We start from the raw sequence: 14,853 nt of genomic DNA on the forward strand, positions 1-14,853 counted from the left end.
TTACCTCTTTATGCATTAGTTGTTGCTCTTTTAAATAAAAACTAGCTAAGGATGAGGGGACAGTAATGGATACGTTAGATGGGATACCTAATACTGGGCTGGGAGATCTAATCTGTCTCGTATTAATATCCCATCACTCTGAAGCGCATTCTCTTTTCTCCTCCTCCTTCTCACTTATCCTTACTACATTCGACTTGACAGTACCACATTTGTTTAGTTGTATGGCCCCAATTATTTAAGTAGCCTGGGCAGGGTCATAGTCTTTCCAACAAAGGGCTTATGGAAGCACAGAAAGGAAGAGTTGGGAGGACTCTATAGCCTCTCATGATTTTAGGGAATATGAAACATCATTACCATATTTACTGAGTGAAAGTAGGCTATGTTATTCAGCAAGGCCAGTGTTACTGGACATCAATCTTTAGCCATCATTAGAATCTAGGCCTTGCTTTTCATTTTCTTCAATCCCAGCACAAAAATCATGGGCTTTGGAGAACATTTAAGATAAAATCAAATGAATGAAGGTAATGAGTAATATATTGTTAGATGTAGTCTGAATTTCAACTTGTTCATTCTGAGTTGTTTTATTAAATGGAAGAAGTGTGTGTGTGTGTGTGTGTGTGTGTGTGTGTGTGTGTGTGTGTGTGTGTATTGACAGTTTCCATTCAGTTCCACAGCATGAAGCCAGCCCCAGGTAAAACAGGTAGGAACTAAGAACAGAAATGTTCTAATAAGGTAGGGGTTTATAAACAACTAGGTTGTTTATAAAGCTTAAGATCTATAAACTTTTGACCCTGTCTCCTGGCACAACACAAAGTTATTAACTCTATGCCTTAAAAAGGAGATGGAAAGAAAGGCAAAGGTCATCAATTGTAGTGACAGAGTACGGTTTTCTTCACCCTGTTGCTGGTGAGTTAGGATGTCTTCGAAAAATCACAGGGGACATGAGGGTCATTATAGGACTGGAGAGAGGTAAAGGACTCAGTTTTCAAAAGAAGAAGAAAGTTTCACTCAAACTATAGGCCACAGAGTTTAAATTTAACTCCTGCAAAATGCTAGAATTCATTATTATTGCATAATTGTTTGTGGGAACTTAGAAAACAAAGCAGTGATTACCATGAACAAGTATGAGTTCAGAGGAACATAGAATTAAAGATCTAGAGCTGTAACACACCTCATTGGCCATCTAGTCTGACCTCATTTTATAGATGCGAAAACCGAGGCCTAACAAGATTAAATGAGTTAAGAGTTAATACACGCCACAAACCTCTTTCCTTTTTCAACAGGGTTATTACTAAAAGAGTAAACACAGGGTAAGCCAAAGACATAGTTGCCTGGACATCAGGTTTCTTGTGACATCCTTATGGAAAATGTGAAGCTGGGAGTATAGTTGGGTGCATTCAGAATTGGTTGAATAATCAGACCCAATGAAGAATAGAGGCAGGGGTCTCCAGTAAGGTGCCAAGTTCCATCCTTGGTCTTGCTTTATTCAATCTTTCAATCAGTAGGAAGACACATATATGGCATACTGATCAAATTTGTAGACGACATCAAGCTGACATGGGCAGCTAATATATTGGATGACACATGATTTAGTCAAAAAGATTGTGAAAGACTGCAACGATGTGTTGAGTTTAATAAGATAATTTTTTCAATACTTTCATGGGTATGTGGTACATGCAATGCAGTATTCCTCTCGTATGTACAAATTACAATCCATCCATGCCTTCTCATTCTTTGCAATTTTTCCCTGTGCCCACCACAAAGGATCTCTCCAGATGCTGGTGGCTCTTCTGTAGGCCTCTTTATATTTCAAGAGACCTTATGGATCTCTTGTTCTTGCCAGCTAGATAACTGCTTGTGACAGGGAGATTGCAGAGGAGATTCTGTTTTGATTAATGAGTTGGACTATACGACATCTGAGATCCCTCCAACCTCAAGATTTTATGATTGTGTGTTCTTAGTGAGCATCATCTAGAAAGGTGTGAGGAAGGTGACAGCTGAGTCAGGAAACTAGTGACCTACCTCCAGCTCCACCCCTAACTAGCTTTGGTGAATTGTGTCACTTTTCTGAGCCTCAAATGGTGATAATATCAGCCTACCCTCTATCACAGGCTTGCTGCAAAACTCAAACTAGATAGTATACGTTGAAGTGCAAAGAACTATACAAATGTGAGATATTTTTGTTAAGTAATAGCCATAGCTTTTATAAGAGTCAAGTCTAATAGAATCTCATTATTTATTATTGTTAAGATAAAGGCCATCAAAGGCATGGAAAAAAAGAGTCATCCTTTGACTGCAGAAAGGGCAAATATATTTGGAGCATCATTATGGTAGAAAGAACAATGGACCTGAAGTCAGGAGACTAGCTTGCTCTGACACTGACTAGCTATGAAAATCACTTCCATCTTCCCGAACTCAGGCCATTTATCTACAAAATGGGGATTAAAAATGATTGTACTATGCACTTCACAGGCTTGTTGAGAAAACATTTTATAAACCTTAAAGCACTCTGTGGGAAGTTCTTATTCCAGGCTTGTAGAGCCTGGAAGGACCACCATGTGTTATCTGGGGCAAGTATGTATGGCTCAATCTGAAGTAGGTGGTGAGTAAATCTGAGAACAGAACTTTAAACTCTTCTAATGAGTGGCTTCAACATTTCAGCATTCCTAAGAACATTCCTGTGCTTGAGTTCACAAAACAAGAAAGAAATTCATTTCTAAATAAGATGAGGGGAAATCATACTGATGAGGGCACAGTCTCTGGGAACCCCTTGAACCCTTGAACTCTCCTTGAATCTTCCCACTCGACCTGGCCTTGGCCTGAGGCTATAACCATTAAGCCCAAATGCCTACCTTGCCCAGTCCTCTATTGTCCAGCTGTTTCCCACCCTTAATCCTGTTTCCCATCCTTAATCCTGATCAAAATATCTATACCCTAGCTCTGTTACCCTAGCCCTTTATGGTCTGTCCTTTCCATATAACCTTCAGCTATTTCCCCCACCCTGGAGTCTGACCTCATCCCAGTCCCTTCAAGCTCCTCCTTAAGTCTCTCCCTAGACCCCTCCTCTGGTCACCCCAGACCACCCCTCAATCCCTCCCACAACCTTTATGTATATAATCTCCTTCTTGCTTCCATGAAGTTGGTCAGATCCAATCTAGCTCAGATTGATCTGTCCCGCTTTCCTTACAAGCGTCGCAAGGGGTGGGATCTCTTGGGGCAGGCCAATGTGGCTAACTCTTAATAAACTTTATCTTTTCCCTTGGCTGAGAAAGCTTGAGTCGAATTCTTTTGGCAGGACCCAGTGTGTCGGTACTTTGGGGTGTCGAGCACCTCTCACCCCTAACCCTCATCAATACAATAAGAGAAGGAAAAAGTAAGCTGCTTCTAAATAAAAGGTTCCAAGTGCCAGAATTTAGAGAACTAATTATCTTCAGTTAGGGCTGCTGTTGGAAAAATTGTCAAGTCAATAAAGGTTTGGTTTTTTTCCGGGTCCCCCCATTCCCCTTTCTTCTTTTGGATCCCAACCCCAGTTACCTCAATATTCAAGGCTTCCTACTTTATGCTACATCAGGGCTTGTCCTTCTCCATGCTTCAGACCTCACCTGACCTTGTACTCACAATTTACCTCTGTAGCGTCATTCTCTCAGGGTATTATCAACTGATCTGCAAGCTAATCTAGTAATACCTGATTGGCTAAATTGAAAATGTGTCCCCTCCCAGGTCACATACAGGCAAATTAATGATAGACTTTATGCCTGAATGCAAAGGAGTAACTGGGGGGTATGTTCAGGCTTTGAGGTAAACTAATAAGTCAAAGATTTTCATCAGAGGTAGTGTTTCAGTGCCTTTCAAAGCACTGAAGTTACCATGATGGCAGCTTCTGATTCCAACAAAATGTAAGACTGACACTATACTTACATCCTAGGAGTTCATGCTCAGAAGGACATTAGCACACTACTACTTATCTAAGTGAAAGTGCCAGAGGTCTGGAAGTCATGTGAGAGGACTGGTGAGATGTTTATAATGTTTATGTTTATGATAGCAATGGTTAGCCTAAAGAAGAGAAAGGTGTAGGGGCCAGTGAGTGGGGAGGAGGGGGAAGAGATGATTGCCTTTTTAGAATTCTGCGGCCAAATCCTAATTGGGATATTTAATCACTATCTTATAATGGGAATGTCACTGAGCCTCAATTTCCAAACTCATGAAACAGAGATAATTTCTGTGGTATCTACCTGCCAGGATGGTTATAGGGCTTTAATTAGATTTTATATTGCTTATGTAATGCATTTTGCAAATCTTCAAGTACTATATAAATATCAGCTATTATTTCTCTCTCCATCCCTTTTATGATAAGCCCACCTCAATGCTCACTCAAGTATCAGATTTCAGGGGTTAACAAGACACCTTACTTTTGAAAATTTAGAGAGATGCTATATACTCTATTACCTCTACAAAGGTACTGAAATATGCTCCATCTCAGTTAGAAAGGGATAGAAACATGTAGGAGAGAGAAAAAGGGTTGATGGGGCTTGAACTGGCCTCAGATTTCCATTTCTAGAAGGAATCAGCTGTGTTTCCTGCCCCATGGAGAAAATCTCCCTCTACTCCCATTTGCTTGGGGCCCAAAGCAGAATCTGTTAGCATCACAAGAGCAAGTGAGAGGACTGAGATATGGCTGTAATAGGGAGGCAAGGCCTAGGACTGAAATACTCCCCTAGGGGTTTGTCTGGTATTCTCTTCTGTGCCTAGAGTAGTAGTAGAGTTTCTAGGAAGAGGAATATAGGGGAACAGAGGAAACAGAATATAACATAAATTTAGAACCATAGTCCATCTAGCCCAGAATTCAGCATCTGACATTGGCATCAAGAAATGTTTGTGAAATACTATGGTAGCAACTTCAATAAGGTCAACCTAAAAAGGTTAGGGATATATGAATTTACTCATTACCTTTAAATTCACTTCTTCTAAGTGATTAACTTCCCCGACCTCGTTTGATTTCTCTTTGGAGATAGAATGACATCTTAGAATTTCAGTATTCAATTATCAATGGGAATCTGAACACCTTTTGTGTTTTACTCCAGGAATATGGTGGTTTAATACATACAGCATTGGGCCTGGTTACAGGAGAATCTGAATTCAAATATGCCCTCAGCCACAGCTGTGTGACCCTAGGCAAGTCACTTAACCTCTATTTACCTCAGTTTCCTCAACTATTATTGGTTGAACACCCTAAGTTTTGACAGTTCAATCTTTTGAAACTGAGAATTTGCTTAAAGTAATATATCTGTATTTCATCATAAAGATGGAAAATGTCCTTAGTTTGGTTATGTTTCAAGGAAGTCAGCTCTTTTTGGCACTGCTTGTGTAGAAAAATGACAAAGATGAAGTAAGTATGAAGAACAATACAGAGACACACCAATATATGGATAGGGGAACATAAACGATATCATTTAAGGAGCATTAGGTCCCATATGTCACATCATTAAACCCCACATTAAAGCCAACAGGTGATTGACTGACAAGTTACTGGTAGAGACAAACATTCATCACCAAGGGATGGTAGTGAGGAATAGCTACAGTTAAAAGAGTCAAAGAAGCCAAAAAATAGACTGATATAATAATTAAAAACAAAAACACTACCAAAAGTGTCAGACTGAGGGGTGGGGAGACACACAGACCATACAGAGCCTTACTTATACACCCAGGAGGATGTTTCCCCCATGTTCCAATGGGCAAGAGTCAGAAAAGTATGAAGGTCCATGGGAAGAGCTGTTGAACAAGCTGCTGGGGTCTGTGACCTCATGGATCCTCTGCTCATTCTTAATCTTCTCTGTCCTGTTGAATGGGCAGGATGTTGTGGTTTCTTTGTATGGAATTGTCATTGCAAGTAGAAGGGCCCTCTTTATGACAGACAAGTTAAGATCATCAGTGGTGCTTCCTAATTGCAGAATGGGAACAATACAGAGAACTTTTCTCAGAGGGCTGTTGCAAAAAACTAGTGAACATAATTTAATGACTGCAATATTTGATCAGGTAACACAAGTTTATTTATATATTCTATGTCCTACTTACTGTTTTGTGTACCAATATATATGCATGCAATCAGGACAGCTAAGGTAATGGATTTGTCCTTGCTCTCTTGGTGCTCCTTGAGACCAATGGCAAGCATTTTTAGGATAATAATTAAAATAAAAACTATTCCCATCTACTTAACTAGGCAGAATTAGTTAGAAGTGAGATCTATGGTCATAGAACAGTGATGCTAATCAGGTCTATATGGGAATGAATGCATGTGCACAGAACTATGTCCAACTGTGACAACCAGTTACAATGTGTCTACACATACACTGTCTCTGGTTTATGTTTTTTCAATTTTCTCTTTGAAAAGAATACTTTAAAAAAAGAAAATAATACTTGAAGAGCATACTTTATCTAAATCTTATGAAGAAATATTGGGGAAAACTTGGGAAGTGCTGAAACCTGAGCTAAAAGGAAATCTAATTTCCAATATAAAAAAGATGACAAGGTTGTATGAAAAAGCCTCTGCACAGAGATTACTAAACTTACCATCTTAATAGCCATATAAAGAAAAATAATAATAATCAATATGTAACCACATAGTACCAGATGATTCTCATAAAAATAAACATACCATTGCAACAAAAAGAGGGAAAGTTTGGGAGATTCCTAAAATAACATGTACTATGAAGACAATTCAGACAGGAATGAGCTCACTAGTGGTTCTGAGTTTGCACCATTCAGCTTTCCCACCCCCTCTTCCCACAATAATTTTCAGAGATCATTAGAATGTCAGTAGGTAGGCATCCCTCATTAAATAATTCCCGTAGCCCTGCAATTGTCACTTTATAAGAAACCTCCATAAGAATAATGGTTTCATATGAAACAAAATGAAGTAGCTAGTGATCTATCCAGTCCCTGACACCCACCCTTCTCAACCCTGCAGAGTACAGAACAAGATCCAAAGGTTACCAGAGAGCAGAAGCAAGCTGGTACCAGCTGATTATTAAATTTTCAGTGCAACCATTTACGCCTTGAGAACCACCAAATGCTACAAATGAGAGACTGATTTATTGTTTTATGTATATACTTAAGAAAGTGATGGAGAAAATGTGGATAATGCAGATTAAACCTAAAAATGTGTCCTGTTTTTCAGAGAACTGGCAAAAATTTACAACTGCCAAGAAAGCCTTCCATGATTATGAAAGTTAACACTTAGTTTCATGTGACCCAGGATCTTCCAGACCTATTCGTACCCTTTGGTTTACTTCAGATTAGACCTAAACTTTTGAGACACAGTCTACAGCTGAGATGGACCTCCTAAGGTGGTTAACAGGCCAAGAGATTCCTCAACTTAGATTCAGATTGCAGGACATGTCTTGAGAGGGATATCAGATGTACAGGAAGGATAGGCCCTAGGGGAAAAGTTCTGTCTTAATTAAACTTGCCTCCTATTTGATAGAGAAGCACAGTTGGTGAGATTAACCCTATGTTCTCCTTTGTAACTTCTGAATGAGAGGCCATGTGGTGCCTCAGTATTCCACCATCACCCACTGCTCTAAATTCGGGTTGACTCACTCTTGCAGTGGTTGGGGTTGGGGAAAGTGCCTCAGACTCATTAGCAACGGATAGAGTGCTAAGCTGGAGTCAAGGACTAAACCTGAGTTCAAATCCAGTCTCAGACACTTACTAGCTATGTAACCCTGGGCAAGTCACTTAACACCTGTTTACCTCAGTTTCCTTGTCTATAAAACAGAAACTACAGCACCCACATCCTGGGGTGTTTGTGAGCCTCAAGAGAGATAACGATTGCAAAGTGTTTAGCATAGTGCTGGCACATAGAACCACTACATAAATGTTAGCTATTATTATTATTATACCACAGCTAAAATGACAACAATTGTCATTTAGAATAATGTACATTTTGTCTCAGCTAAGGAAAGCATGTATTATTTCAATCACCGTAAGAACTAAGCTGCTAAAAGCAAGGATTTTGCTATTCAACTTCCTTTCATGTCAGAGTACTTCTGTTGCATCACCTTTCCCCCCTCTGGCTAAATGCTGGGTTTATGCTAAACCTGTTTTGTTTTAGCTCAAAGTTCTTTGCTTATCTCCTAGTGATGCCTATCCTTTCTTCCCTAGAAGACCAAGAAAAACACATAAGAAAAGTTGAATTTCCCACTGTACTTTAGCTGCTGCAGGAACTTGCTCTGTGAGATTTCTTATATGCTTTCAAGAATCATAGGTCTAGAGGTAGAAGGGAGTTCAGAGACCATATCGTCCAACCCCTTCATTTTGTGGATAATATTGAGGCCCAGGGTATTTAGATTTAATTAGCATCTTCCCTCCAAAAAGTATAAAGTGATGAATAAGGAAAAAAAAAACAGGAGGAGGGAAACTCTCAAAAGGTCAAAAAGAAAAAGACAGCAAGATAAATCAAGGGTCAATTCAAAAAGGAAAGCCAGCTTCCATAGGTCATAGGACAACAGTCATAGACCTACAGCTGGAAGCAACCTCAGAGGCAATTTAATCCAAACCTCTCATTTAACAGATAAAGATATTGAAGTACACAGGGTTAAGTGACTACAATGTCACAGACATAAGAAAATAGAATTGGGATTTGAACCCAGGTCTTCAGACCCAGAGCCACTGCTTTTATGTAGTATGAATATAGAAAAATACTGTTCAGGGGATTTGGAACTCAATATATCCTTGTTCAGCCAGGTGACTCAAAGCACACTATAGGTCCTGCTCAGTAAGTGGCCAAGGGCCATGATGGTTTCATTCCATCCAAGGGAACATGCATAGCTAGCTGCTCCCTCAAGTAGAGTCAATTAAGGCAGGTTGCTGAGAGTTCTCATACTTTTTCCTTCTGTTCTAATAACTGAAAAAGACAATAGCATCAGGCATATATGATAAAATTAATGACCTACCAGTTCTACTATAAAACCACTTCACAGGTTGCTAACTTCTAAGTCCAGACTATGGTTCTTCAACCGCAGTAACTGTAAGGATATAACAACCAGCAAGAAGAGTGAATCACCTTTCTTATTCAACTTCTTTTCTGTAGAATATTTTAATTCTCTAATGTCTACTATGGTTTTTTTTGGGGGGGGGGCAAACATGGACATTCTTAAGTCTATCAGGATGAGAATGTACAACACTAATATATCTTATTCTTCCATAGAAATATTTAATTCCTATCAATATAAGAAGTAGTCATGTTGTTAGATAACAGTTTACAAAATTCTGTTGCATTGCACTTCCAGGATGAAGATGTGGGGGACTTAAGGACAAAAGGACTTTGGAGCAAAGTACACAATTACTGAACATGCTTCCAATGACCAGAATAGAAACATGGAGATGGTTTTATAGAACCCCATTACGGTTAACATGAAAATGTTCTTACTTGGTTGGGGAATGAGCATTCATTGCAGTAAGAGCTCATGAAAGAACCTTTGGTTGAAGTGTTTTTTTAGTTCTTAGATTTCAAGGTTCTGATTTTCCATATTGTGTACCTACACATGTAGCATCCTTTGTAAATAGAATGAAGACCCACTCTAGTTTGCAGCTAGGCTGCTTTGGGAGAAAGTTTAAGCACAACTAAAACAACTGCTTGCTTGATGCTTCATAAAATGTTCCTTATGAGATAAGAGCTGGTTCAATATTCACCCCACTGACACCTCACGTTTACTACTGTTATGTAGGAGTTGGAGTCAGTTTCTTAGCTCCCAAGTCATAAGGAAGAGCAAGGGTTTGATCCAAGTTTTCCCCTAGATAGCTGAAACACATTAACATCTAAAAATTAGATCAATCTCTCCCTTCCCCTAACAATGAATCCCACCTTAATGAATCTTCACCCTTAAGGTAAAATATCCCACAAGACATTTCTAATTTCATTTCCTTGTAATTCAGATATGGAATTAGTAATTGATAGTTATCACTGTCATAGGTTATTTCCTATTTAGTTAGAGATTAATTTGTGCTAAGCTTCTAGGAATATACCTTTACATTGTCTCAAGGCACTCTTTATATAATTCCTATAGATTCAACTGAGAATTTTTTATGACTACTTTTAAAAGGAAAAATTGTCTCAGCAAGCCCTCTGTTGCTTACAAAAGAGCCCCCAAAATATTTTAACTGTCGAAAGCAACGTCAATAAGGCAAGCTTACTTTTAGTATTCATACTGCTGAACATCACATATTCACAAAAATTTATTTTACACTCTATTTTAAATATCAAACATAAGGCATTATGTTGTCAAACACTTATTATCATGAATGAGCTGGGTCCAGGAATTTTTAACATTTCTGTGCATTAGTTTCTAAACCTGAAAAATTAAGGTCTTGATATTTTCTTGCAAAGTCCATGATTTGAGAACAAAAATAAATTACAAGTAGCAAATCAGAATTATAGATTCCTAGAACCTCAGGGTGAACTCAGTTATCATTTGGTCCAATTTCTACCCAAAGTATGAAAGTCTAGAATCAAGCTCAGTGGATTGTAGTTTAAAGTACCCACCTTCTTTCCCTTTTTGAAAATGGAGATGCTTGCCTGTCTTCAGTTTCATGCTTCTCCTGTTCCCCATGATTCCTCAAAGATCCCCAATGGCAGTTCAGCAATCACATCTTATTTTTCCTAAAATCTACAAACCATGTATTTCCCCCTCATTTGAAATATTTAAAATTAGTCCAACAAATATTCTTCAGAGTAGTGGCTAAAACAAAAACACTGTACAGGAAATAGACAAGCTAAAAATCTGAACTTGCAACTCTCAACAAAAGATACTATTATAGCAGATATCATTACGGCAGCTATATAGTATTTATAGTATAGAATTTCTTGATGTGGAATTCCACAGAATCAGAACAAAATTCCTGTAAAAGCCAACAAAATGGGAAGTTATTAAATAAAAATGTCTACTTTTGATTTATATTAAGCAGTTTCACAAGATACTGGACAAAATCCTAAAGCAAAATAGCAACTCTAGTAACAATGAAAATATTACAAAAATGCAGAATAAATTGTTTGCTTACAAAAGCCAGATGGGAGTCTAGCTAGAAAACACACACACAAACTATCTTATTATCGATGGAAAACCTTCTGAGATTGTACCATACGCAGCATTTAAAATCCCTTCTTTTCCTTCTATTTTGTATTTTTCGCCACTAGCACTTTCTGGAGTTGCACAATAGTGCCATTCAGGTTTGGTAGCAGTCAGGTTATTGCACTGAACTATATTTCATACACATCTGCCAATGATGGCTTCAGTTGCCTAACCCAGTTTGACAAGGCTGCAACTCTTCCCTATATTTTCCTTGGGGAAGGGTGTGTACTGAGATTAATTCTAAACATTGCTCTTATCTAGCTCATTTCCCCCTCACTTCACAAGCAACATTCATTCATTTGAGATATATTTGTTTGGTGCTTGTTCTGGGCAAAGAAACGCGGGGAAGGGAACAAGCCTTTATTACACACCTACTATATGCCAGTCCCTGTGCTAAGCACATTAACATCTCATTTGATCCTCACAACAATCCTGTGAGGTAGGTGCTATTATTATCCTCATTTTATAGCTGAGGAAACGGAGGCAGAGGATAAATTACTTGCCCAGGGTCACAAAGCTCGCAAGAGTCTGAGGCTGGTTTTGTATTCACATCTTCTTGAATCCAGGTCCAGCACTTCATCCAACATGTCACCTAAGTACCTCAATATAGAAGAGAAAATTTTGCCAAACATTTCTCTATATTAGAACAGATTTTGTCTTTTGCATGATTTCTAAGTAAGCCTTATTTTTCCATTAAACTTTTGCTATGACAGTTTGCACCAGTAAAATCTTTAATATTTTAAAAAAAATATGTAATTCAACCAGAAGTGTAATGTGTTGGAGACGGTAGTGGACTAGGGTTGGAGAACTGAGTTTTGGTCCTGAATCTATCACTTAATCATGGTTTGACTTCGGCAAAATTATTTCATTGCTCTTGGCTTCAATTTCCTAATGTGAAATGAGTTTCCTCTGTAGGAGAGGTGGGGAGAGTTTAGATAAGGTGATCAGCAAGATTTCTTCTTTCTTCTATGATTCTAAGCTACAAATATAACAATTTTATGGAGAAATTAGTTTAGAAAAACTAGCCAATGAGTTATTTCAGTAAACAATGGTGATCTCTAATTCTAACAATAAATATATAGCAATATCTAATCTGTTTGTTAGTCTCTTCTTTATGTTCAAGCGATGCTAGCATATTTTTAAAGTATAAAATTAAAATTTATTGCAGAATATTCCAAAGTGTAAGCTTACAAAAGTATAATAAAATAACTTAAGAAGTCTTTTAAGCAGACTAGTAACAAGATAGTAACTATGCTAGGGGGTATATGGATTTGAAAATACATCCATTCACCAAAAAAATTAATACACATAGCCTAGTTTAATCTTCAGGCACTAACCCCTTAAAATGAAATGCACGGACTTAAAATGCTCCAGAATTCCAATGTAGTTGTTAGTCACTGCATGCAATAAACAAAATCCACGCAGGAAGACTGAAATTCATGTCCTGACATAAAAGTGGTATTTGGTATTAAAACATGACACAGCATATTAGAAAATGAAAAGGCTCTGTATGTCACGTATCCTAAACACACCCATGAAATATGAGACTGAACTTATGCCAAGGAGGTGGTAAAGGAAGAAGGGAAATGTAGGTTGTAAGAACGTTAAGCAGGTGAGGAGAATAGAAGGTAAAAAGAAAAGCAGAATAAAGGTATGGATTTGTATTAATATTGATCTTTATGAACACAAAAGCACTTAAACAAATGGAATCTGTCTCTGCCACACTGTGGTGAGGACCTAAACCACTCAAGCTTTGGTTCTGTGATTTTAGACATCACCAGATCCTCCTGAGGAGATTATAGCCCCTTAATTCAGAGCTGCCTAATTTTGATTCTAAAAATATTTCTCACATGCATGTATAATACATATATGTATATATTTAATAATAAAATTAACTTCACCAAATGCTTTTCTTAAGTGTTCTAATCAATTAAAACAAAACATATACTTTAACACCTATGAATTGGAAATCTGGGATTTTCTTTTTATGATGGAGTCTGAACATATAGTAGAAGTGACCTAAATGATTTAAATATAATGATATTATATTAAATACTCTTTAGGATCACGGGCATTTATACATTAATCCATAATCAACCTGGCAGTCATCAAGATAAAAAGGCATTCCATTTCTTTATTTTTTTTATTCGACAAGCAGCAATATCATGTTTGTCATTTTAATGTAGATACAATTATTAGGTTATCTGTCATATTACAATATTTAGGTTTTTACTTTATGTCCTTTAAGATACATTAAAAAAAACACATCAACTGCAAACGTGAGGGAGAAAAAAAAGCATGGTACCCAACCAAATTTCCACATTTCAGCAATACTTCACTCATTCATTTAGTAAAGTTTTAAGAAATGTCATAATGACATGAGCTTGAAATATCTATAGGCATTTTCATTGACGCTCATGACGTGGCACTGGTGATGTTGTAAACAGCAGAAAAACAGGGGGGCTGCCAAGTGACCAACTATGGAGGCACAAGCCTGCTTCTTCCCACAGGAACACACCAAATAGTGACTGCTATGATCTTCTGCAGGGCAGCTGGCATCATCACGCCACATAGCTATATTCATCTGCTGATGCTTGGCTTCTTTCAATGTACTGTTTGTCTATCAGAACTTCAATGCACTTCTTGATCATGCTAATGCTTGGGTTAAACCGAGCCCTTGACTGACTAATAACCTATGGGACAAAAAAGGAAATTTCAAGTTAGTGTAAGTAATTAGCCATATTAACATATAGTGTCTCAAATTTTTAAAATTTATTGTTAAAATCTCACTTTATTTTCAAATAATCATTGTTTCTATCCACCTCAGAAATGAACGGCACAAAGTTAAACCTATTTTTAATACCCTCTTACATAAACAATTAGTTTAAGTTTAGAAGGCAATATAATGGGAGTGGGTGGCCCTGTCTTCTCACTAGTTCCCACCTCTTCATGTTTAGGGTATTAATTTTAGACAAATAGCTATGAGTTCAGTCATAGTAACTCTGATACCTCAGTTAAGAAAATCGCTAGCATCTAAACAGATATTTAAACAAATGTGAAATTTATTCTAAATTATATTTCATGTAAATAAAACCAAAATGATTACGAATGCAATATTTTGTTATTTTGATGTTAAGAATTAGAGAGACCTACTGAAAAGATGGATTAAGGGGAAGAGATAAGTGGGATTAAAAAAATCATTAATGACCATCACAAAAATCTGGCACTTGGCCTAGTATAATATGCTTTATGGTATTAACCATCCTTAAATAATTAATCAGACAAAAAAGGACCATGCAATATAATTTGGTGAGATCAAGGACAATTGTATAGCTAATCTTGATTATTCAGAATAAGCATTTGTGAATATACGTGAACAAAAAGGATTATTCTCATTAAGATGCTAATAATGAAACATTTCATGACGCTACTGAGACAAATAATATTTTAAAGAAGAAAACCTAACTGATTCAGTCATATTACACTATAGTCAAGCAATTACTGAAAATGAATTTAGCATATTACAATAATCTTATATTACACATTTCTATTTTTTCTTTACCTCCTGAATAAGAGCATTATGCCGCAACACTTTTCGAGCTTTCATGATGCGGACTATAGCAGCCTGGAGGTACATTTTCCTGTCTTCATCTACAGCACTTCTGGTCTGCTCCATCTCCTATGTCATCAGGAAAAAAATGTTGATAATAGATGTAAATATTCCAAT

At 37.3% G+C, this 14,853-nt stretch overlaps 1 protein-coding gene across 2 annotated transcripts in view; it reads right to left on the reverse strand.

Annotated features, from left to right (window-relative positions):
• Nucleotides 1-12,784: 12,784 nt before the first annotated feature.
• The window catches only part of CUL2 (cullin 2), a 120,898-nt gene continuing 118,829 nt past the window's right edge, over nucleotides 12,785-14,853 (reverse strand). Inside the window, exons 20-21 of one of the 2 annotated variants that reach the window (XM_036760021.1) lie at nucleotides 14,689-14,805; nucleotides 12,785-13,819 (exon numbers count right to left, since the gene is read on the reverse strand). In XM_036760021.1, coding sequence (XP_036615916.1) covers nucleotides 13,688-13,819; nucleotides 14,689-14,805 — 249 coding nt within the window. In that variant the 3' untranslated portion in view covers nucleotides 12,785-13,687. The remainder of the gene's footprint in view (nucleotides 13,820-14,688; nucleotides 14,806-14,853) is intronic. The other variant, XM_036760022.1, reaches the window with a different exon arrangement.

This window comes from Trichosurus vulpecula, chromosome 5 (genome assembly GCF_011100635.1).
Source record: "Trichosurus vulpecula isolate mTriVul1 chromosome 5, mTriVul1.pri, whole genome shotgun sequence".
NCBI lineage: Eukaryota > Metazoa > Chordata > Mammalia > Diprotodontia > Phalangeridae > Trichosurus > Trichosurus vulpecula.